General features: G+C 32.1%; 1 protein-coding gene across 1 annotated transcript in view; it reads right to left on the bottom strand.

Annotated features, from left to right (window-relative positions):
* Positions 1-26,504, bottom strand: part of LOC123537955 (titin-like) — a 402,126-nt gene that overhangs the window by 162,711 nt on the left and 212,911 nt on the right. The window contains exons 132-148 of the mRNA XM_053530681.1: positions 26,141-26,285; positions 25,649-25,663; positions 22,313-22,728; positions 13,779-13,808; positions 12,052-12,143; positions 11,403-11,643; positions 10,721-11,035; positions 9,961-10,074; positions 9,278-9,457; positions 8,212-8,244; positions 5,400-5,494; positions 5,103-5,179; positions 4,487-4,653; positions 4,069-4,183; positions 3,408-3,595; positions 2,997-3,111; positions 2,507-2,679 (exon numbers count right to left, since the gene is read on the bottom strand). Coding sequence (XP_053386656.1) covers positions 2,507-2,679; positions 2,997-3,111; positions 3,408-3,595; positions 4,069-4,183; positions 4,487-4,653; positions 5,103-5,179; positions 5,400-5,494; positions 8,212-8,244; positions 9,278-9,457; positions 9,961-10,074; positions 10,721-11,035; positions 11,403-11,643; positions 12,052-12,143; positions 13,779-13,808; positions 22,313-22,728; positions 25,649-25,663; positions 26,141-26,285 — 2,511 coding nt within the window. The remainder of the gene's footprint in view (positions 1-2,506; positions 2,680-2,996; positions 3,112-3,407; positions 3,596-4,068; positions 4,184-4,486; positions 4,654-5,102; positions 5,180-5,399; positions 5,495-8,211; positions 8,245-9,277; positions 9,458-9,960; positions 10,075-10,720; positions 11,036-11,402; positions 11,644-12,051; positions 12,144-13,778; positions 13,809-22,312; positions 22,729-25,648; positions 25,664-26,140; positions 26,286-26,504) is intronic.

Below are 26,504 nucleotides of genomic sequence, written 5' to 3'. Positions count from 1 at the left end.
ATATACCAATGATGGCAAGTTTTGCGGATCAAAACCGAAAGTAGGGGTTTAATTTGCGGACAAGATCAAATATGCATCATTTTTTTGAGTAGCAGACTATTCATCCCTTATTTTCTTTGCATATTTTTGCTAATTTATGAAAAAACTTTGATGATGAAAAGTATATGTAGGAAAAAGTGATATTCTATAAAGATATGTAAGAAACACCCTAAGTTATATGAAACAAAGAAAAGTTTGAATTAGTGACCTTTAACCTTAAACCATGTTAGCAAAACCACAGAAAATGCTCAACCATAAGTCATTTTCAACAGATAAATAACCCTAAACATTTCATCTGTAAATACGGGACTTATGACCGAGTCTGTTTAGACCATGGTAAATACTCCTGTAATTTCTAACTATGTAGCCATACATGTTAAATTGTCTGCATTCATGTGTTACAAAAATATCTAAACATTACAACTAATCTATAAATTCAAACATTCTTATTATTTTGCTCTCTTACTATTCCTTGTGTCTTAGAAAAAAGACAAGCTAACCTCACCCCACTTTCACTTAAATTGTTTTACTTGTTTTGATTACTGAAGGAACAATCATGCAAATGTTTTCTATAATTTAGACACATCACCATAATTACATATTTCTTTAACTAAAAGTACCCTTTTTTATTCAAGTTTTTGTGCTCTACTCTTTTCAAGGTGTGCAAACTTTTCAGGATTACTTATTTTCAAGTATTCTTCACATGCAAAGAAAAATTATAAACACCAGTTACCTAATCACAGGGAATTACCATGAATTTTGCAGGAATTGTCAAAAATTTTGTTGGAATTAGCATGACATTGTACTTTGTGGGAATTACCATGAATTTTATGGGAATTGTCATGAATTTGTGGGAATTATCATGAGTTTTGTGGGAATAATCATGAATTTTATGGGAATTATCATGACATTGTACTTTGTGGGAATTATCATGAACTTTGCGGGAATTATCATTACTTTGGTGGGAATATTTATCATGAATTTTATAATTTTTTAAAGTAGAAAGTCCCAAAAACTTCAGTTGCAATAAGAGCATGCTTGTCATTCTTCTATCATTCTGAAATTAAGACTATCTTGTGTGAAACATGCAGCGTGTTCGCAATCATGAACATAAATTTTCAAGGCCAAAATAATGAAGTTTCTCAGGTTTATTCTTCAAAAAAGAAAAATGCAATTTTGTCTATAAAAGAACAACAATTATAAGAAATTTTGTGACAGATACATATTCTGGTTTACAAGTCATTTATAACATTGTGGCCAATTTTCAGGTAATTGATGTACTGATTCTTATTCACATAGACTCAATTCCAAAAGATCAGACCAGATCCTAGTATTGATATTTCTAATTAGAAATGCTATCCATTACTGCATCAAATTAAGGTTTTCTCTTGTATTCTCTACCTGCATGATAAACAAAATGCATGCCTCAAAGCAGTAGCAAAATAATTTAAGTAAGACCTGAGAAACCAACCGACATTTATTTCAGCCTTAAAATCATTAACATAAAGAATGTGCAGCATATTGGCTAAAAAAAACAAGAACATTTGTGTATAACAACTGGAACTTTCTAATGTTTCAACTTTGACCTCTAGCAGTTGCCTTACCCTCATCACACATTTCTACATCCTCTGGTAAAACTAGTTCTGTTTCCTCACAAGCTTTAAAATCAATACACACTAGTGGAGAAGTTGTTATGTTTATCTGACACACACACCAACAGCACCAAACATGACAAAACAACAAAGATTCACAAGCACTTAGTATAGAATCGTCTATGTTTTTTTTTTAAAATATATCACACAAAACGAAAAATAATACTAGTATGTAAATGAATAGTTAAGGAAGAATTAAATCAAAATAAATCAGTATCAATATTTGTATTTCACTGATCCCTAAAAGAAATGGTTTGAACTGTTTGTCCTCTATAAGATCACAGTAATGCATAGTTAAGAAAACAAAGTCCCAGACCTATAAGCCCACACAAACATGTTTTACAGTAATCACAGACATAAATAAATACCACGAAATCAACGTCATTTGTGTTGGACTAATTTTTTAGGATTTCGTGTTTACGTCAATCCATAAAATTAAATCCCAAAGAAAAAGTAAATTCACTTTTGTCATACTGCAGCAAAGGCCTATTTCACAAGCAATGATTAAATGTTATTTAAAACCAGATAAAAAGATGCTGTTGTCAGGCTGATATTTCACGTCTAGAATCGCAGCTGATATATTAATAAGTAAGTAAAGTAGTACTAAACATGACACATAATTATGAAATGATAAAATGAGAAAAGTGACAAAGTATCAAAAATATGACAAATCAGAATAAAGTTTTACAGAAAATTCAGAAATTCAACTAATAAATCAAAATTTAATGTCATCAACAAAGTCGAAAACTAAAGTCTCAAAAAAACATTAGAAATTCCACACAGAATCATTAACTTAAAAAGACAGGAATACTTACGTGCAACTTTGAGACGAGCACTGCAGGATGTTTGACCAGCTGGGTTGTGGGCCTTGACACTGTAGAGGGCAGCATCAGAGGGTTTGACATTCTTCAAGGTCAATGTGTGGACACGGTCTGTTGCCTCAATAACAATATCCTCCGTGTTCTGCAGCTCAACATTGCCTCTCGACCTGAAAATATTAACATACATGACGTTTGGCTCAAACCTTTGTGGATTGATTGTGTTACAAAACTTTTAACAAAATTAAAAATTGCCACATTCACTACCTGTGTGACAAATTTTTCTACAAGCTTAGCCCCTTTAAATACAGGTTTCTGCGAATCACAGGGCCATTTCAGCCCTTTTTCTAGAAAAGGAGTTAAAGAATTCTTACAACATTAATGCAAGTAAAATGTAATTGGAATTCTAGAACTTAAAACTACAAAATTTATGACCCTGTTATTCGAGAAAACAGCAGAAATTTTTTAAATCATAAAAATACGTTACCATGTGACGTGAGGTTTGGGTTTTCCTGTGACCTCTGTCTCGAAGGTTATAGTCTGTTTTTCAATGGTGTCAATGTTCTCAAGTTTACGTACAAATTTGGGTGTTTCTTTCTTCTCTGTGAAAGTAACAAAGTTAGAAAATATACCATTTGCTAAAGTGTTTGTTTTTTTTGTGAGATATTTCATACAACTGATTCTTTTCTTGAAATAATGCATGCAATCTTTTCATGGACAACTACTTATTAATGGAAGTTTGTCCATGCCATTGATATCCTAACTGTAAAGCACTATCAATACCAAGTCGGCATGATTTCATATTTATCTGCTGCACTTCAAATGAAACTTGCAAATAAGACTTATACCATAATGTTATCTAGTTTTCATTAACAGTAACTCAAAATACTGTACAAACCTTCTACAGTGAGTGTTGCCATGGTTTCGACATCACCAGCTTTGTTTGTAGCAACAGCCTTGACCTTGCCGGCATAGTCGACCTCTGTGTTGTCAATGCTGAGACTGTGTGTAACGTCTCCAGCAAATCCTTTACGTTGTTCTGTGTGGAACTTCAGGCCTGGCTCAATAGGCTGATCATTGATGAACCTAATTATGTAACAAAACATTGTTTATTTATTCCTAAAACATGGATAAGCAGTATATGTATTCCAAACATCAAAAATATATTCTTAATCATTGGTACAGAAATTTCTATTCTTTAAACACTTATACTTTAAACACACAGCACATAGTCCCTACTATTCAAATTTATTTGGGTTTTATGGCGCACCAACACAGTATAGGTTATATGGTGCCAAAGAGGACTACAAACCCTAATATTCTAAAGACTTATACAGTGAAAACATTAATATTTCATGGGGACGAAGTTTCTTTGTTGGGCTAATCCAGGAAACAACTAAAATTCCAATTCTTTTTATCATCAAAAGATGAAATCCATGGATTCATATCAGCATGAAATTGCCGTTTTGGGAAAAACCACCAAATTTTTTGTCCACAAAATTGAATAATTTCACAGTTTTATTACTTGCATTGAGTCTAAAACAAATCTAAATGTTTACCATTTAACTTCAGGTTTAGGAATGCCTTTGGTGGCACATTCGAACTTGACAGGTCTTCCTTCACGGCATTCTCTGTCAGCAAGAGGTCTTGTGAATTCTGGAGCCTCCATTTTACCTAGAAAATAATTGACAGTACAATCCAGTTACAAAATAAAACTAAACACTCCTGATTTTACTTTCAAAGATATGTGACATTCATTTCTTGAAACAAAGCAAGCCACGACTAAACTGTTAGGGTGCACACTTTATTGCGGCATAGGTTGACTTACTAAGATACAAATAAGTGTTTCTCTCTGAAACTGTTTCAGATGTTGAAGCAGATGTTTTCTCTGTTTTTCTCAAACTGAAAATTTCAAGTATATCACTTATATCTCACCAGAGCTGGTAATAAGATGACTAATATATAAAGTTTACAAACCTTCCACAACAACTTTAGCAGTGGTCTCTGATGTACCAGCGGAATTTTCTGCGATACATTTGTACTCGCCATCTAGATCCATGGACATTTTGTTGATGGTGAGGACGGCTGTGTCCTCGTCATACGACTGCTTGATGTTGGGGGTCACTATCAGATCCTTACCATCCCTAGAGAGTTATAAATAGAACTAAATGAATGAACAGGTTTAAGAAATTCATATATGAACTCTGTTTAACAGTACTTAATGATGTAAAGGAGGTAAGAAGTTTTAGTGTTATCAGTACTGAAGAAAAAGTTGAAATGTTAATAAGGTGTGAGGTTTCAAGAGTCTATCATATAGGATACAAATGGTTAATTCCTGTACATAGTAATAAGCATCTGCTAAACTTGTATGAAAAGAGTAATAGGGCGGCATGTTAAATGTAAATGGCTTTTAACAAGAGACATAGATTTTACAAGTGCTTCATGAATGTGTATATTCAAATTAATTTTGTTTAAAATGTTCTGTATATTGATATGACACACAGGTTTGACTATATTTCAGGCCTTTATATGCAGGGGGTCTTTATTTATAGGTTAAAAGAAATTGAAAATGCTTAAAAAGGTAAGCACTTACTTGAGCCAAGCAACTTCAGGTCTTGGCAAGCCGACAACCTTACAGGTCAAGGTCATTGGTTTTTCTTCCATAGCAGTCTGAAAATAATAATACAGTGAATGAAGTTTTGTCTGATATTTCTGAATGCTATATGTATTAAAAGGCAAAACCAAGTTCATTACAAATATAATTATTATGAAGTTGAAAATGGTTGATTTTTTTATTTTTTATGAGCATATCCAAATAATACCAGGCAAGAAAGCAGATTTTTAACATTTGTCAAAAGTTAAAGTAAGGTCAAAAGTGAAGAAATCTTACAATATCAGTGAGTGTTTCAGTAAATTCTGGTGGTTGTGAGAGTTCCTGAGATCTGAGGACAAGAGGTGACTCGGTAATTCTTTCCTCACGAGTGACTGGAATATAACAAATAGAATAATGGAACATTTCTTAAAATGAAAAATATATTACACAGTCATGTATATTCTCACTCATAAGTCTCAAACCTGTGGTTAAATTTCCTGAACACAACTACAGTACCCCGACTTATAAGTGTGTTAAGACTTATGGGCAAGTATATACAAGATAACTTTAGATCTCTTTTTAAAAAACTCAAGTTAAGAAATGAGAAATGATACTTAGATGATATATATTAGTTGAATGAAACTCTTCTTTTAATACAAAAATGTAAACAACTGAAAACAAATGAACATGATGAGTTAGGTATACATGAAAATGGTAAAAATTTATTCAGTTTAAGTGTTTGAAAATAAAAAAATTACTTACTCTCCAATGATGCAAACAACATGTTTTTTGTTAATAGTTAAGAGCCTGTATTCATCAAGAATTTTGAAAATGAATTTAGGAAAACAAAATGATCAATTTTAGTGTACTGTGACTTTTAAAGGTGGATAATCAGATTTTGGCCATGTAACGGATTTGTTCGAAACTTTAGCATCTGATCATTTACACTCATTTATGTTCACTTAACACTTAATACAAATTAGGTTTTCACTGGAGGTATTTTTAAAATTTCATTTTCCTATCCTGGTTGCCCAACCAAGATAGAGTAATTTTATCATAAGTATAAATTTGATAAACATACTTTGCCTAGGAAATGTATAAATATTAGACATATTGTAATATATTTGTAAAATATTTGCATTAAAGATTATGTATTTAGATGGAATTCATTAGAAACGCAAGTTTGAAAAATCATTATTACCTCCCTTTGCCTATCTTGGTTGCGCAACCAAGATAGATTGGAAATAAATGAATTCAGAAGCTACACACAGCTTTTAAACTTGCATTTTGGTTCAGATTGTTCAATAGTTGATATGTCTATCAAATGCAAATGTAAAACTAGGCATTGTATCGAAATAAAAAGAAATACCCAGCTTTTCATATACTTTCATATTAAAGGGGAGTAATTACAAAATTTTATAAAAATAATAAAATATACATTTCAAATAGGAATCTAACTCTATGTAATCGGTCTTTTTGTTCCTTAAATAATTCTCTACCAGAATATACAAAAAGTAAAAAATGTCATTAAATGTTGTTTAAATGTGATTGACCACCTTTAAAAAATAGATTCATTCTACCCAAACTTTGGACAGATACAGATTTGTTTAAAATCAGCATTGGTCAGAAGTTTAAGGAAAATCTATAATAAAGAACAGGTCAAATTATTTTTTTTTCTCTGATTTAAAATTAAGAAAAATAAATACAGGCACTCAATTCTTTCATTGCTATATTGTACATGTTTTTACTTCTTTTAAGACGACATGCAAGTTATTCCACTATCTTCTTTCAGTTAATATTCCTATTACATTAAAATTGTTTAAAAATCATGCATTTTATAGAATAAATTTTTTTAATGTTTCCTTAATATTATAGCCATTAAAACTGCCACCACAAAAAAATGTAAGATATCAATTCTGAAAATCTTTTTCTGCATGCTGTTGTAAACACATCAAAGAAAGCTTCAATCTTCAGTGCACATTTTACACCAGCTGTTGTCTAAATAATTACTGGACCCGGCTTACATTAATTAAAACTATTAAATCTTATATTTCTTCCATTACACAGGTTGTAAAAACATTTTGAATATGTTTTCATATGGTACTCTGTGACTTTTTAAAGATAAACTTTGAAGTTTCAAGTTGCTAACTAAAATATCAAAAAATTTACAACTTTAAATCACTGATGCATAATTTGTTTTGTTTTTTTTGTTTTGGGTTTAACACCATTTTTCAACAGTATTTCAGTCATGTAACAGCGGGCAGTTAACCTAACCAGTGTTCCTGGATTCTGTACCAGTTCAAACCTGTTCTCCACAAGTAACTTTCAACTTCCCCACATCAATCAGAGGTGGAGGACTAATGATTTCAGACACAATGTCGTATATCAGATGCATAATTATCCAGTATGAAAGGGAAACAAAAAATCTTGACTGTCATAACATTCAAGTCTGTTATGAATTTATATTGTTCTTGCATACATAATAGCGCCAGAAGCCCTTGAAATAAATACTTTAAAATCATACAGTATGAAAGATAAAAGCATGCATTCAAAATGTACTTTCCCAGAGAACAATTCTTCAATGATTCTTGGATAAATAATAAGATTCCTTATTCATTTACCCAACACCGTCTGTTCTGGTTAAAACAATGCTAAAGTCAACAAAAATATCTACATAACTATTTGAAGTCATCACAATTTTATGACAAAATTGGTAAAACTATGTAATACTATTTTTGATAAAACTATGTAAAAAATAGTAAACCTATGTAAACATTGGTGAAACGACATTAAAGAGAAAATAACTAAATATTCTGGAGAAAAGATACAAATTGAATATAATATACCTTTTTTTAATAAAGTTATATTTCATTGGGTCAAAATGTTCTTAAAGTCAGTTTTAATCATTTAGTAACTCGATAATGCTTTAAGCAATTCCTTTCTGTTTTATTTGTGAATAATGTCCATATATTTATCTATAATGCTCTCACAAAATATGCTGAGATGACTTCAAATTGTTCAAATAAACATAACATACATGTGTACACCACAACATGTAGATGATGATAATATTTATATAATCTGATAGCTGCCATTGTCTTATACATACCCTCCTCAGGTTCAACAATGAGCTCATTTTCTCCTAAGAATTGTGGGATTAACACATGAATAATGACACAAATATAAATAATGTTGACATGAATTCTTTCAGTGTCATAGCAATATGAACGCCATGACTTTATAAATGAAAAGTTTGATACGATCCTCTATATCGAGGAAAAAAATACATTTTTCCTACATTTAAAAGCTTTTACTTCAAACATTTTACTACAAATCCAGTTTTAAAGCGTTGTGTTATACCCATTTACTGTTATATATTTCAGTCAAACTTTATCATCATTTCTTACTTACACATTACTTATGCACTGAAAATCTTCACTTCTAAATTCTACATAAATGTAAGGTATATTTCATAATAATCTATTAATAGCATGATTGATATTTTTTGTACATTAAAATAATGGATGTGGTATTTATAGAAACTTACGTCCAAAATAGTATTCTGAAATTTTAGTTTTATCTATATGCTAATATACAAATAAAAGCAATGGATATTTTGCTGAACACCTGACTTTCTGCAAAAAATTATGCATCTTTACAAAAGAGTCCAAGTAACGCAATTACTGTATTAATGAACAGTGCGATAGTATTCTTTAAAAACACTTTTTTTTTATGTATTTACAAATATTTGAATCTCAATGGAAGGTATGTAAGATTCTTATGAGATTTTTATGTAAAAGTCTTGAGCTTTTCATTACATAAAATATGAGAAAAAGTTATGGACAGAAAAGTCAAGACTAAAAATGAATTTATAGTTGACAGAAAGATGAAAAAGACAACACAAAATTACAAACATGAGGAAATTATAATGATTAACAGAAAAATTAATAACGAATAATGTCGAACATGAAAAGCTAGATAAAAAGAAATAAGAGAACTACAATTTTATACTACATCACTGCACACATCTATAAGGTATACAATCTAAAGTTCATAAGAAATATGTAAATTTTCTTGGGGAAAGAGGTATTGAATACATATTCTAATCAGTTTGTAATGAAAACTTGAAAGACAATGGAAGAAACTTTTTCTACAAAAGAAATGAAAATACTGACCTTTGACCTCCAGAGGAATTTCACATATGGCCTCGCCGACCTCGTTGGTGGCAACACAGGTGTATGTTCCAGCATCCTCTGGGCCAGTGTCCTTGATCTCAAAACAGTATGTATCCTCATAACTCTCAATGTGGTATAGATCTGTGTCATCCAGGGGCTTGTCATCCTTCTTCCAGATAACTAGAAATGTAAAGATATAGCATGTACATTTGTTATGAATGACTTACTATCTTTTTCAAATGAATTACAAGAAGCTTTGTTTAATTAATCATAATCACTGCACTGCAACAGACCAAGTAGAGCTTACCAGCTCATTTCTGAGTTTTAAAATATGTTAAGGACTTATAATTCCTAAGTTTTTAACTGTTATACAGTCAAACTTTTTCACTCAAACTCGGATAATCCGAGTACCGCCCCTCTATCGAACTCATCATCAGGTCCCAGCAAAGTCCCTGTATAATGTATGTTGTTCAATGACACAAACAACTGGTAACTGAACAAATTTTGTAAGTCCTGATTAGTTTGAGGGAACGAAGTTTGACTATGTCTACAACATTTACTATTCTTCATGTTAAATCAATCAAACCAACACATAAACAAATTTTATGAAAATATACAACTTTCAACTTCAATGTTTTCAACAGGGAAGCCAGGAAGAAAAAAGTAAAGGAAGAGAAACTGACCTGTAGGACTAGGCATGCCTATGACCTTGACCAGAAACTGGGCTCGGTCATGTTCCCTGGTTAAAACTTCTGTTGGTGATTTGATGAATTCTGGTGCGTAGGTCTCTTCTTTGTCTGTAAACAAATAAAACTACACTTAGTAACAAGGCAAGTCAATTAATCCTGCTATTTTACCCTTACATACATAAATTAATATGGTGAGGTCATTCTTGACATTTAGCCATTTGGGGAATTATGGATAGAATTTCAGGCTCCTGTACTTGAACAATGAAAACATAATTATCATGTGAATTACAAGTTAAAAGCGGATACAACTTTGTGGCAATGGATTTTCTGGATCTTTGGTATGAAACTGTAACACTATTATTTTGGCTTTTTACTCTTTTATCATGTCTTTATTCATTTTACTAATTTTGTTGGGTTTAACATTGCACAGTCACAATAATAGGTCATATGGAGACTTTCCAGCTTTCTTGTGGAGGAGGACCTCAGATGCCCCTCCGTGCACTATTTCATCACAAGTGGGCACCTGGGTAGAACCAACGACCTTCCGTAAGTCAGCTGGATGGCTCCCAAACATGAAGAATTCAACGCCCTGAGTGAAGCTCGAACCCACATCGATGAGGGGCAAGTGATTTGAAGTCCACTCAGCCACGGAGGCGCACATTATCATGTCCGAGATTTTTTTAAATTTAAAATCTATGCATAGTTAACTTGGTTCAGACTTCTTCTTTCGCAAAGTAAACAAAACCAAACATACCATGGACAAAGAGTTCAGCTTTTGTTGTGGCAGCTCCAACCTCATTTTTAGCCTCAGCCATGTACTTCCCATCATGCTCTGGGAGAACATCTATAATTAGTAACGAGGAATCCCCCTCATCACCATATTCAATAGTGAATCTATTGTCCTCTTTGGTGATTTCTTTGTCTTCCTTGTACCAGAGGATGTCTGGTTTGGGGTTGCCCTTGGCTTTGCAGAAGAATAAGGCCTTCTCGCCAACTGTGGTTTCTACTGTTTGAATCTCAATTGTGAATTTTGGTGCTTCAAGTTTTTGTACTTCTTCTTTGGGTTTTTCTTTGGAACAGAAATTAAAGAAAAAGAATTATAGGGAATGGAAAAAAGACATAAGAAAGGTGACTATGTAGTATGTTACTACTAATTTTCTTTACTGCTTTCTGTGCAAGCGGATAGTTTCCTGTGTGTTTAATTGATTTACATATTTCATAAAACACTGTGTAGGAAAAGGGTTTTATCTGTGACTAAGCTTGTACCAGCACAAAACTAAGCGGCACTGCCTTAAATCTAATAAAAATAATGATTTCATACAAATTTAGCACTTAAATTTCTTCATCTTTAACACCATACCTATAGGTTATGTATACAAAATGCAAGAATGAGCATATATTCATAGCACAGTAATGAACTATCAAATGTTTTTTACCGATAACTTGTAGTTGAGCTGTGCATGTTGCCTTGCCGAGGGTATTTTCTACCTCCACAATATACTCTCCCGCATCTTCTGGTAAAATATCAGTAATCTCCAGGTGGTGAAGACATTCCTCCTCGAAGATCATGTACCGGCCTTCTGATTTCAGTTCCTGACCATTGTACAGCCATTTTATGTCTGGTTTGGGCTCTCCAACAACCTCACAGTTGAAGTCAACCTGGTCACCCTCGTCAAGCTAGAAAAACAAGCAAAAAGATTTGTAGTTATTTTAATGAGAAGGAATTCTCCAACTTAGTTCAAATAGCCCTTTATATTGATAGACCTGCTCAGATCTGTTTTATGCGCATTATTTTCCTAGACATCACTGGACAAAACTGAAACTTACACCATAAACACTTCAACTGAAAATATCAGCATTCTATCCAAGTTAAATACACTTTAGTTTTCCTAGAGGTTGCAATGGAGTCATTCAAAGTGGTAAGTTTTCCCGTAGGTAAACCAGTATCAAGACAAATATTTAGCAGATTAACGGCAGTTATTTCAAACTAAAATATGGAGATTAAATAGTATATACCAGTCTTTATAACTGTTTTGTCAACTTACTATTTGTGGTTTAATTAGTTAATTAATTGTGTCAACTTACCGTTTGTGTTTTTATCTTAAGGACAAACTCTGGTTTCTTGCCTTCTGGTTTGATAACAGCTGCAGTTTCCTCTTTCTTCACCTCTTCAGTTTCTGGAAGTAAAAAAAAAGTCAGTCTTAAGGTAGGAGTATATCATCAAAATTCAGAAATATTTGATAAACGAACATCTTTACCAAAAATCTACCTGACCATTACATGTTCTGACTGTCCCGTATGATGGTACTCTATATATTCTGAAAAAAGTTGTCCCCATTTAAAAATGAATACCATTTGTAAAGAAATAAAAATTAAACAATTGCTGAAAACTATGTTCCACCTAGTTATGTGAAATTTCAGTATTGGGACTTTGTTGCATATGCATCAAAATGAAGATATGTAACAATTCTATGAAAATGGTGTTTTTAAAGGTGTTGAACTGTCTGAAAATGTGGCCCCTTTATGTAGTTCTTTTTCAGAATTCAATGTTTATATCAGCATACTGACAAATGATTTGTAGAGTACCGGAAATATATATGTTTTATATGCTGTTCAATTTTCATGTAAAACACCCATATCTTTCTATGATTTGGTGTTGTTTAAAAAAAAATTATCAAAATGTTAGGCTAAGCGTTAGAAACATACCATTTCTGTTGATATACTGTAGAATTATATCCTCAATTTTCACATTACAGTATATGGTAACATACACTTTACTTCGGTCGCCACAACTTGAAACCATTATTATTTCTTCATTGACTTCCATGTGCCCCCAAACTCATTTAAAAAATCATCATTTTTTCAAAATTTTCCATTCAACAATTTCTGCCACTGATCACATCTTTCATATTAATTTCATTGAAATTTAAATTCCAGAACTTCAATTTTTTTTAATATCTTAAAATATTCCTGCCAAAGTTTACATCCCACTTTTTGTTTTCATACCATTATGTGTAAACTGACTTTCAGCAAAATCTGACCAAGTTCCAATGGTATGTCAGCATATACCGCATATGTCAAAAATGACCGAAAATCTGACACATTAGTATTTTTTTCCTATTAATCTTCGAATTAATTAATCCTTCTTTCAGAACTGTATCCCCATTTAGTGATTAAAGAAGATTAAAAAAAAACAGAAAATAGAAGTACGTAATTCTTTAATCTAACCATAAGGATAAATCATCCAAACATGTCTAATACAGCACTTTAGCACTGACATAGTATTTTAAACACCAAAATGGAAACCAAGATTTTGGGGTGAAATACGGTTATTTTGAAAATAATAGAAATCTGCAATCAGCTTTGTTTATAGAAACATTAGACTTTTGTGCTGAAGAAAAATCCTTTGTATTTCATTTTTGCCATTATGACAACCATGATATTTTCAAAAACAATGAATTTTTCAGTTGTTCATTGCTTTTTAGGGCTATCTGTTAAAATCAGTGTGGTAAGATAAAATGGTAGGCACAAATCACCATTTCTATTGAAAAGGGAAACATACATGCCTCATTTAACAAGAAGAACAGTAATATTTCTGTTCTTCTAAAACAAAAAAATAATTGTGAAATAGATTTTTTTTCATTCTCTAAAGAATTCTATATTTTGAACTTTCTGTTTCTCTGGAAAAAGTGATAACAACACACAGTAAAGCTGCCAATTAAAAAAAGGTATTTATAGTTGAATTGTTAAATTCCAGGTTTTTGGAATTTTTAAATAAACTCAATAAAACAAAATGGCTAAAAGTTTCATACCTTCAGGCACTGGGCTTTCTGGTTTTGGAACTGAAAACAGAAAATTATTCAAATTTACACAGGATTTGAATAGAATGAAAGATAACTCATTCCAAATAAAATTAAGAATTATAGGAGTTTTCCCCTTTACTACTTTATATTTTTTATCAGAAAAAAGTTGAAATATTTTAGTGTTACATAATTATATGTATGAAAATATCCTTGAAAATATTCTTACATAAATTGAAGTTTACAGAAAACATTATTTACAGGAAAATGCTTACAAAAATGAGAGTTTTTAGGCACAAAGGATGAAAAATTTGATATACAAGGGTTAGACATACCTCTGACACTATGATGGGGTTAGGGTGATGTATGAATGAGCCCTGACACAGGCAGTGAATTAAACATGCTGAATAGACAGGTAGACAGGAAATGAACATAATGAAATTAATGATAAAATACATGATTCCAGTAGACAAATAACATTACAACAGACAGAACAGTGATAGAGTACAAACATGCTGATTGTATGAATGATTGAGATGCTGCCAATGATGATGATGATGATGATGATGATGATGATGAAAAAATAGATGAAAAATAGAAAAAGTAATAATGTGAACAAAAAAAGTATATATGAAAAATGCTTTGCTAGGTTTATAGCAAATATGTAAAACAACATGCAAGTAGGTGAGAAAAAGTAAAAGTACCGACTTTATATAAATGAACAAAAACAATAAAGAAAGTAACCATGCATAAAACAATCAAAGAGAAAAAAATTTTGTCATTCAACTCACCCAGATCACAATCAATACCACCAGGCAAAATAAAAAGCTATTTGCCATTAAAATAGGCAAACCAAATGAAACTCTTAATTAATAGTCAAGAAAAGTCATTTGCAGGTCAAGAGATGTGTACTCTGGAAAGTGGATATTACTAAAAGTTCTTACTTAAGATTTTTTAAATGTAAATGTCATATCTTTAGTTTGTATGACTTTAATATTAACCATTTACATGATGCATAGACACAATTGACTCTGCCTTTGCAACCAGTGGACATCATGATCAGCCTGCACATCCATGCAGTCTGATCAAGATCTGCACTGTTCACTATTCTGTCATTATCTTTTTAGTATGCTCCCCTTTTAACAGTTAACAGTACTGTCCAAACTGCAAGCTGGATAAGTTCATTTTAGAAATTTAGAAGGGTAAGGGTTAATATAGCAGAAATGCGTAATTTAAACAAGAAGTTTTTATGTAACATTTAAGCAAAATGTTTTTGTAATAATGCCAAATATTTGTAACATTAAGGTATAGGTCCATGTTTCGGAGAAAAAAGTTCAAACGTCATCAAATCATAGAAAGAAAGCATTGTTTTACATGAAAATTTAACAGCATATGAAACATTTATATTATTCTACAAAATCATTGTCAATTTATTCATGTATGTATTGAATTCCGGAAAGGGACTGCATGAAGGGGCCACACTTCTGGACAGTTCAGCGCCTTTAAAAACTCACCATTTTGAAACAGCTGTTACACGTTTTCGTTTTGATGCATTTGCAACATCGTGCGAGTGTTTAAACTTTACATAACTAGGTAAAACATCGTTTTTGACAATTGTTTACATTTATTTCTTTACAAATGACATTCTTATTCAAAGGGGGACAACTCATTAAGAATATTTTAAGTATCCAACTCTGTGGGACAGAACAGTAAAGCATGTATTGGACAGATAAGTTGTGCGTCAAGGTCCTGTTCATTTACTAAAAAAATCTGTTATTTTGTGATATACTGCTAAACCTTAAGGTGAAATGTTTTTGTAATAATGCCAAATATTTGTGTAACATTTAGGCAAAATCTTTTTTGTAATAATGCCAAATAAAAATCAAAAGTTTGTACAGGAAGCTCAGACTGAAAACTATAAATTGAGATGCACAAGGAAGAGAATTGATCATTATCAAAAGCCTTGTTGTAACAGAATCCTGATGTGAAGTTTCATCAACTTTTGCTACAGCCTCTCCCGCAGCTAGTGGCTTTATTATACAGTCAACCATGAGCTAACAGTCTACCTGGGAGTTAAATTTCCGATTTAAACATTTGCAAAACTTTTTATCTTGTTAGTAACAATCTCTTGCAAATGGCAACAATTTCTTTTATATTCTCCCAAACAAGGTAATTATATACATGTCTTACTGTAAATTATTTCAGCTTATGAGGAAACAGTTCAAACATAAAAAACAGATCTATCGTGTATAAAGGGTGTGCTTTATCAACAAGTATCACTGTACTTGCACTTCTGAATGTCCAAGCTCTGACCTATTCCCCCACAGGGGTGATCTAGTCAAACAGGTGTCCATATTTCTTCAATAAGTCATTCTACATCTTCAACCATTTGAAGTATAGGTGTATACATAGTGTATAATGTATGTTCAACATGATCGCTGATTAAGTTTATGGATCCCCAGGTGATTTTATCATCAAAATTAAATATTAATATTCGGAATGTCAATAATTCATGCAGTGCTTGTATATTATTAACTTCATTTTAAAGGTACAAACTAATTCAGGTAAGACGGGTATAAAGATTGCTTAAACCACATTTACAAGTACAATCTGAATTTTTAATTTCAAGCAAATTGTTAGCTGTCAAGTATTTAAAAAGAACAAACATTCAGCACCATCCTCATTCACTTGCACCAGAATTGTTTATTTCTCAATACTGAACAATATAGAACATTAAGCCTATGACATCTTTTCATTTCATAGATTTGTACAATACTGACATTGAAAGAAATAACTCTTCCGTGAGACACTGGGCAATGCAAGAATTTAAATCATACATTAAGTACATTAACTGTGCATTCTTTAGATAACCTTTCACAACATCCTAGGATGCTATGCACCACTGTCATTTGATATGAAAAATTGCCAAAAAATCCCAACGAACTTAGCAGTCATTTAACATATATAAACTGAGCAGTTTTCATAAAGGAAAGACTCTTTATGAAATTTTAATACATAAAATATGCAAACAAACAACAGTATCTTAAGACAGTTTTATGCCTGCTTCTAATACACATCAAAGTACAGGTAAAAATTAAAGTTTCATCTTTCAGATGGTTCTAACCACAGATATCTAACTCTTTTATGTTTCCCCGCAAAATTATGCAAATTTAGTCTACATAAAACCCACAGATATACAACACAGAAATAAATTGGTTTGGCCTATAATGATAAAAGCAATACAAATCAATTTTTACTGGTGATCATCTACTTTACTTAAATAGCATGACAAAAATTCTTTTCATTACAAATTGATCAGTGAACACCTGTCACATAAAGCTATGCTAATTACTAATTGAATATAACATTACAACTAGAGTCAAGTATCAGCTGAGTTCATCTACATCAATGAACTTTTATGCTCATGAATATTCATCACTCCCCACACTAAAAACTCCCCTCAACCAATCAGAATGTCTCATTCCTGATGATGTAACAGGTCAAAGGTCAACATTTATAAATATAAAATGTGTCCCCTCCCCAATGTGCTCAGTATTATTTTATAATTCATTGTTACAAGGACTGAATTGACAAAGTGAATTGTAGATACATAAGAATGTGTTTCAAAAGGACGTGAAATAGTGTATATACAAGGGCAGTGAACTACTCAGTGTAAATTTAGTAATCTTTGAAATTTGTATTATATTAAATAATGCACATTATAATTCTGCATATAGGATTTAAATATTTCTGAACTTTGTATTCATGAAAAACCTGAGATGTCAACCATGGGATATTATTCTTTGTTAAATATTATCTTACCGTATTATCTATTTAGTTATGTTAAACACAATACCTGGCCTTATATCTGATAAATGCAACGATAGGCGTTTAAATATTCAGTTAATAAACGGACACTCTTGAGCAGTTTTAAATATCTATTTACTATTAACGGTTTAAATATCAGCTGGACTTTAAAACCTTCAAATGCATATTTTTCGTTACAATCATGGCAATAAGCGCAATTTAATTCTATCATTTTATGCTCAGTGTTTGATGTTTTATGGATGTATAAACACTCGAGTTACATTAAATAACTGTTTCAACATTGAACAGTCTTGGGTTTTTTTTCTATTTCCATTATAAACCTTCCTACCCTAATCTTTTAAGCGGAAAAAAAGTCCTCAAAGTTGTATATGTTGTTCTGCTTATTGTATATGTTTGCCGATTGGATTGTAAATTAGTCTTAAGATGGTTATCTACAGTGGTTTGAGAGATTTTGTTTCGTTAAATATCTTTGCGGTTTTTGAATTTCAAGTACATAAAGAGAATTTGAACGGGAAGTATTTCATGCTGGACTTCTTTACAACAGAAGAAAATATCCACATGATATCAATCAGCAGCAGCATTTAAAAAAAAAAAGACATAAATTTTCTAGTTCTTCAAGATGTCCTTTCAAGAAAGAAAACTATTTCATTGTAAATATCAAAAAAAATAATACTCTATTTCATGTTGATCCTTTGATCCATGAAGTATTTGCCCTCATAAAACGTTTCAAGAAATAAAATGTGAAATTATTTAACCTTTAGCCTGCTGGCAGCAAGTGATTCTGCCTTTGCGACCAGTGCAGACCAAGATCAGCTTGCATGTCCGTGCAGTCTGATCATGGTCTGCACTGTTTGCTATTCAGTCAGTAAAATTTCATTGAACACCCCTTCAAATAATAAATGGTACTGCCCAAACTGAATGATGGACTAGTCTATTTTAGAAATTTAGCAGGGTAACGGTTAATTTTGTGGGCATGAAATTTGGTAGGTAGCAAATGACTAAAGTCGAACATTCCATGTCCTACAAGTTGGTTGTTAGCAATGTTTATAACCTGTGATTATGATGTTGACAATTTATGCTTATTTAATTGCACACTAAGTGACCAACTGATCCATTAAACCTGTCACAAATGTCCGACTATAACCCTCTAGTGACCTTTTATAGCACAAATGACCAAATACTTCAGTTAGCACTCAGACCACAGAACAGTTGCCAATAATGCTAAACTGACTTATTTAATACAATACAATACAATTCATGAATAAAGCAATTAAATTTTATAAAATTTTAATCAATAATTCAGTTAAATGTTATTTTAAGATTTAATGAGAAAATTATTTCCTTTTCCAGTTATCACAGCAACCACTGACATCTCTAAAAGTTCATTAGATTTAAATTGATTTTTATTTGACTCAGTTTTATAATGTTACCAGTACTCTCTCTTTTCATTATTTCTTGTCCCCCCCCCCCTTTTACTGTTCATTATACAATGTATTCCCTGTTATTTTTTGTACTCCCTTTCTGTGATAGCCTTCCTTTTTTGCTTTAAATATTTAATTTTCCTAATTACCTTTCCCTATCCCTGTTCCTTTTTTCTGCTTATTCCTTTTGTGTGTGTTGCTTTTCCCTAATATGTTTTTCCTTTTCTACCATCCTTCCTATGCTTATTCCTTTCCCATTCCCAACCCTATTTTTTCCCAATTCAGTTTTTAGACTTATTTCCTTTCCCTAATTTCCTTTCCTAAAATGTTCTTGTTTTCCTATTTTTGGCCTTGAAATTTGTTAACCTCATCCTTTTATCTATAAGATTTCTACTATGCAGAGCAACAGCAACTAAAATACCAACATAACCATGCACAGACGGACGAGCAAGCACACACTACTATATACACCCATACCTTGGGAGCAAAAACACAACACATCATTTGTTAATAATGATTTTATTGCATTCTAATTCACAAGCAGTTTGATACATGAATGATCTCATTCCTGTCTGAATATACAATTCTTCTCAATTCAAAAAAAATCTTTTCTAAACAATTTTTCTACCTCACAAGGGAGACAATCCATGTAAATGTAAATATTGCTTTCAGGAGTTAGATTCTCTTGAATAATCAACCAAAGGCAAAATGGTACAAAAATGCTTAATTTTACCAAGCTGCAATAGGTAACTATTTACAAAAACCCTATAAAATATCATAATCATAAACTGATATAATATTTATATAATATAATTTTAGAAAAAATATACATATAGTAAACAATTTAAAGATATTATCACATATTTTTACAGGAATGCATAGAAAAAGGAAAATAAGAATGAACACTGATCAAGAAAATCAGATCTAAAAATTGGAAAAAAAAAACAAGAATATTTCTATGACGATTTATATATACATTAAACATAGCATATATTCTTTTGCATTTCTATTTACAGTGGAATGTACATGTACCTAACACAGACATATCTCAGCACAACTTAAACTTTTCTGCCATAGGAACAGAAAAACAAATCCCTTCTGTATAAACTGGATTAAATATGTAAGCAGTATAAAAATAGCATGAATATTTTCTTTAAATTGTACTGTATCCAGGCAATGGTATATGTGCAAACATGCATTCAGGAGCTATCCCTAGGCTAAGCACAGATGCATACATCTGGAATGCTCGGTTTTTAACCTTATAATATGACACAAGAAATAACCTTAAAATGCATTTAAATTTACAAGACTGAATGAGGATTAGATAAATAAACAAGAGCTGTAACTAATGGTGACAAATGCCCCCGCAGCACCTTGAACTTTGACCCGGTGACCTTGACCTTTGACCTGGTGGCCCCAAAGTCAATTGGGGTCGTGTACTCAATAAGTACTATTAGCATGTGAAGTTTGAAGGTCCTGGGTGCAGTGGTTCGCGAGTAAAGTGCCTTCATGCAAAAAGTTAACGTTGTGACTAACGAATGAACGGACGGACAGTTGAAAACTAATATGCCTCCCTTCGGGGGCATAAAAACAACCACTTAGGATACTAGTTAGAATTAATACAAAATCTACATAGTCTTTTTATATCTATAGTGTATATAATAACTGGCAATAAATTATTTCATGTGCATTTCAACCTACTTCCTTGCAAAACAAAAATAACATCTATAAACTACAAACAGTATCAATGTATAATAAAAAAATAAACAAATTGGTACCTTCAGTGCCATAAAACGCTGCTATCACTACAAGTATTACATCATTATGTCAAATTGTTTAACCAACTGAAAAGTACATAATTATCAAAGATTGTGTTTTTAACAGTATTGATCAGTTCTATAGGACTGTCAGTTAACCAATTTTAATAGTGCTCCACAATTTAAATCTTTGCTCCACAAGTAATTGACAACTTCTTCGATCAGTGGATGAAGACCAGCGCTTTTTGGATATACTGCCAGTCAACCAGAACAATGAATAAATTTGAACCAACAAACTCCTGACTGAGTTATACTTCATTGCACAGACAAACAATTTATCTCAATTTTCAGTTCCAGATGGAACAGTACTTAGAACAAAACAGTTTAGGTCTCGTATCATAAAAAACATTCCAACTAAATCATGTCATGCATATTCTGGCAACAAAATCATCAGCCTTCAAGTAACTATTCATACACTTCACACACGTTTCAAATACTAAAAAAAAATATCATTCAGAAATATGAATAAAACTCAAGATGCAAAAATGAAACATGAAATAATGTGTATGACAACATGATAAGATGTCATGAAAAAACACAGCAATGGAGAACAGGGATACCAGATTTGTCCTATTAAAAACACTTGACAGATGAATTGCTTTTTGAACTCGAGAAACAGATGAAAACTGCAGCATGTCCAATAATTTTTAATGGACTCAATGACTGATAAATAGCCTGATCAAATGACTGCCTAATTTTGTTACATTTGATAAAAAAGCAAGTAAAGTCTTCAGAAATATATAAATAGTTCTCTTTATGCAATAATCACTTCTGTAAGAAAATAGACAGTTAAGCAATGTAACAGTGGGTGTTTGGGTCTCTTATAAGGATAAACCTGGTATAGGAAGACAGGAAATGACAAATGAAAATGTAACACGAGCATGACACAGAACATGGTGAACAAAAAATGCGGGCATTTAGTGTAATAAAACAAGTTTTAACAACATATGAACGTTTAACTGAATTTAGAACATTAATGTATCGTAATGGACTTTTTGTGTGACACTGAGTGATAGAACATGATGTTTAGTTCTTTTGAAAAAGAATGAGGTTCAAATGAACAAGAAATTAAAAACTACACTTTCACAGTGAAGAGCTTTCGAAAACTTTCAAATAACACAAAACAAACGCTGTTATACAGATTGTCTAAACTAACATAGAAATGAGCAATACTTAGTGATATGATTCACTATTTAAGGAAGAAAATTGTATCAGATGACAGCATGATCAGATGGTTTTAATGATGAACAAGAAAGATGCATGTCTGAGACAGTTGCCATGGTTACATGTACATTATCATAATTCAATATTCCAATCTGGCTACATATCAAATTGTGCCTTTAAGTCATATGAAAAATTTTCAGTTTATATAATTTCCATGGCAACTGTTGCATTTTAGTCCTGGTTACATTCTGGGTATACAAATTGTTAAGTAGTCACTATTAAGTTATATAGCTATGGTACATCTATATGTAAATACCTTCAACAGCCAGCTCTGCAGAGGTACGAGCCTCTCCGGCAACATTTTCTGCTTTACAAGTCACAAATATTGGTGAATCATCCATAGAAACGTCCTTGACCTCCAAGGTCGCAACATTGTCATGGTAACTTGTGCTATATTTAGGACCCTCCTCTATGGGAGTGTCTTCAACAAGCCATGATACTTTGGGTTTTGGTATTCCAGTTATGACACATTCAAATACTGCAGTTTGCGAGAGTTCAACAACTACGTCAGTGAGTTGTTTGGTAAATACAGGAGCCTCGAGGTGAACGAGAACCTCTGCACTACTAGTGGCTACACCTTTCTCGTTGACGGCCTTGATAGTGTATTCACCCTCATCTTCTGGTACCGAGTTCTCAATAGTTAGACTGACAATCTCCTCCTCGTAACTTGTCCTGCAATTTATTTATAGAATTGTTTATAAAAGTTACCAAAAATTATAGGAACATGAATTTTATACCAGTTTCAACAATAATAAGAGTTTACCGACAAGTTAACATAACATGTTGTTTTTGATTTTTATGTTCCTGTGACATGTCCTCATTTTAGCATACACTGAACATTACCAGCAAGCCAGTTTATGGAAATAGGTACCTAGAGCTTTACAAGCATGTATAACTGCATCAGACAAAATAAAGACATTTTTTAAAGTAGGAAAATTCAGAAATTTTAGATACTTATACAAATTTATGTTTTAACATAAACAAGAGCTGTCTCCATAGGATGACACTTGCCCCCGATGGCACTTTGAATGAATAGTTATGGCCAATGTCAGAGTTTAGGACCTTTGACCTACGGACCTGGGTCTTGCGCGCGACACGTCGTCTTACTGTGGTACACATTCATGCCCAATAATTTTAAAATCCATGCATGAATGACAAAGATATGGACTGGACACGCCCATCAATGCACTATCATGAAATATGACCGTTAACGTCTAAGTGTGACCTTGACCTTTAAGCTACGGACCTGGGTCTTGCGCATGACACATCATCTTACTGTGGTACACATTCATGCCTAGTTATTTGAAATCCATCCATGGATGACAAAGATATGGACTGGACACGAATGCACTATCATGAAAAATGACCTTTAACGTCTAAGTGTGACCTTGACCTTTGAGCTACGGACCTGGGTCTTGCGCGCGACACGTCGTCTTACTGTGGTACACATTCATGCCAAGTTATTTGAAAATCCATCCATGTATGACAAAGATATGGACCGGACACGAATGCACTATCATGAAAAATGACCTTTAACGTCTAAGTGTGACCATGACCTTTGAGCTACGAACCTGGGTCTTGCGCGCGACACGTCGTCTTACTGTGGTACACATTCATGCCAAGTTATTTGAAAATCCATCCATCGATGACAAAGATATGGACCGGACACGAAAATTGCGGACAGACCGACAGACGGTTCATAAACTATATGCCTCCCTTCGGGGGCATAAAAAACATAACTTAAGCGAAATAAAAATTCTTAAAGTTTGAAAAAAAAAATCAGTTAAAAGAATGTCAAGAGTAAATATCAACAAGTTTTTCTGCCAAAATTATCCAATTTCAATATTATTTTTAGCATGCAAAGTAAAATTTGGATTTTCAGGGTTTAACAATGTCTATGACTTTTTCACGAAAATAAGAAATTATACGCAAAAGGCACATTTAAAAGGTTGAGACAAGCAGGGCCAGAAAGAGAAAATAGACTGTACACTTGTTTCATGTTCAAATATAATATGTCCAATTATTATAATAAAAATTGTTATGTAACAACTATATGATATTTTGGCCCTCTTTTATAAATAATGTTAAGTTAAAACCTTTAAACAATACATTTTACAACAGTTATGATATGTATATAATGAAATATTCTCGTTAGTTAAATGCTCCTTAGCAGGCATGCGTTAAGCATTAGAATGTACAAGCTTGCAATGAATGTGGCCAATTAGAATTGGCCTTACTTAAGAAGAGCATGTTCTCAGCCAATCAGAAATGGCCTTATTTTAGATTAATACGATTGCAGCCAATCAAAATTGACCTTATTTTAAGATAAGTATATTCTAAGCCAATGAATGCTTGTCTTTCATATCACATTTTATAACAGTTAGTCAGTCAATCCTGGAAATTCGATGTCTTTTTTTAACTGGCATTACTAGGGGTGTGCTGGTTATTTGGGGCATGAATAAAAACTTTCCAAACAAACAGATTTAGATTTTGACATAACAACACTAACCCTAAAGAATAAACTAAATTTTTTTGTTATATAGCCATTTAGTTGTCAAAATTGACAATTTTATTGATGTGCATGTTATATGATTTTTAATAATACAAAAAAAAATTATGAAAAGATTGACCAATGAAGGGTGTTATGAAATATGACCAGTTGTGATCATAAGTGAGAGATATATCTGATATTAGTCATGTTTAACCCTTATCATGCTAGATACGATTGATTCTGCCTTTGCGACCAGTGTAGATCATGATCAGCCTGCATATCTATGCAGTCTGGTCAAGATCTGCATTGTTCACTATTCAGTCAGTATCTTTTTGGTAAGCACTCCTTTCAAAATTAATGGTACTTTTCAAATTGAAGGATTGACAAGTTTGTAATAGAAATTTAGCAGAGTATGGAGTAACTGATCTTCAGGGTATACTATGTCTTGTGCTCAATGATTGGCAGATAAATTTTGACTGATAATTGATTGCTCAATATGGCTTTAATGAAAATGAGTGCTTCTATAGCTGTGATAACTCTTACACATACGTGACTGAAGACTTGTTGCTTGTAAAAACATGTAACAATGGGTATATACTATGTATCATGTGTCTTCACACTTCCAACAACATTACATTCAATTTACAAAATGCTACAAATCCTACACCAGAAACCATTATAAAGTGGAAATATTCCTAATTCCTCCATGTTCATTTAAATAACTCAAAACACAAAATACTTAAAAACATTCTCGTAATAAATGAAATATACATATTAAATACTTGTAAAACCTCCAGTTCAACATAATGTACATAACATTCTACTAAGCACCATTTTCACATAATAAAAATAACACCACTATAAAAGAAATGCATAAATCCCAAAATATCTAAGGTGCTTTCTTAAATCTATGATATTTTCATATACACATATGTATAAAAATGTCTAAAAATTTTCATATGCACAATACTACAATGTAACACAGCTCAGCTTTTACCCAGAAAATCCAGGAAGATTTTTCTCTCAAAGAAATGTTGTTGGCATAAAAATACATAAATTACAATAGAGAATACCTGACTTGAGTAATGTGGATCGACTTACCACTCTGAATCTATCCTAGAATTTATAATTTTATTTTAATCCTCATTTCTTTTTATTCATCAAATATACTAATTTTTAAGCCACTTTACACATCACATTTTATCTAATAAACTTTGTTATTACTGCTGCTAACCAGTTATCAAACAAATGATTCAAAACTGATATCACTGAAATAAGTCGAGGCTATACATTTCAGAGCTTTTTTCTGGTAAGAAAAATAGTCTTATGGCTGAGAATTTATATTATATCCTGTGTTAATAATGTGATAACTCTGTACTCTAGACACACTCACAGATTCCTTTTCAGTGTTTTCATTATTAAGGAGTATTTATGATTAATGGGATCTTTTATAACAACTTCTTTTTTATCTCCAAATAATCCTAAAACAAAAGGCTTGTATTTTTTTTGAATTATCAAAAATTAACTCAACAAACTGTTGTGCAAAAGCTATTACTGCATTTAAAGACCTAAAAAGCTTGTAAAAAAACTTACTTGAATCTGTCTCCGTCGATTTCTTCCCCGTCTTTCATCCATGTAATTTTCTTGGGAGTACCACGTACTTGGCACTGGAGTTTGATTGGCGAGTCAAGTTCCACTTCGATATCTGAGATACTTGACACGAAGGATGGGGCTTCTCCTGCAATAAAGAAGGCCAAGGTCAAAATTTCTCTTTTCCATAGAAAAAATATATGTAAAAAAATTACAGCTGACATCATACATACGACCACCTGTATAAAGTGACTTTCTTTTTACTAAACGCTGGCTTGAAATCCTTCCACAACCTTTTTGCTATAAAAATACTCCACTTTTTAATGTCGACTTTCCTAAAAATCAAGATCTGAGCAAGAAATCTCTC

The sequence above is a fragment of the Mercenaria mercenaria genome, chromosome 18 (assembly GCF_021730395.1).
Source record: "Mercenaria mercenaria strain notata chromosome 18, MADL_Memer_1, whole genome shotgun sequence".
Classification (NCBI taxonomy): Eukaryota; Metazoa; Mollusca; class Bivalvia; order Venerida; family Veneridae; genus Mercenaria; species Mercenaria mercenaria.
Note: the sequence above shows the minus strand (reverse complement) of the source record. Positions and strands in the feature narration are given on the sequence as shown.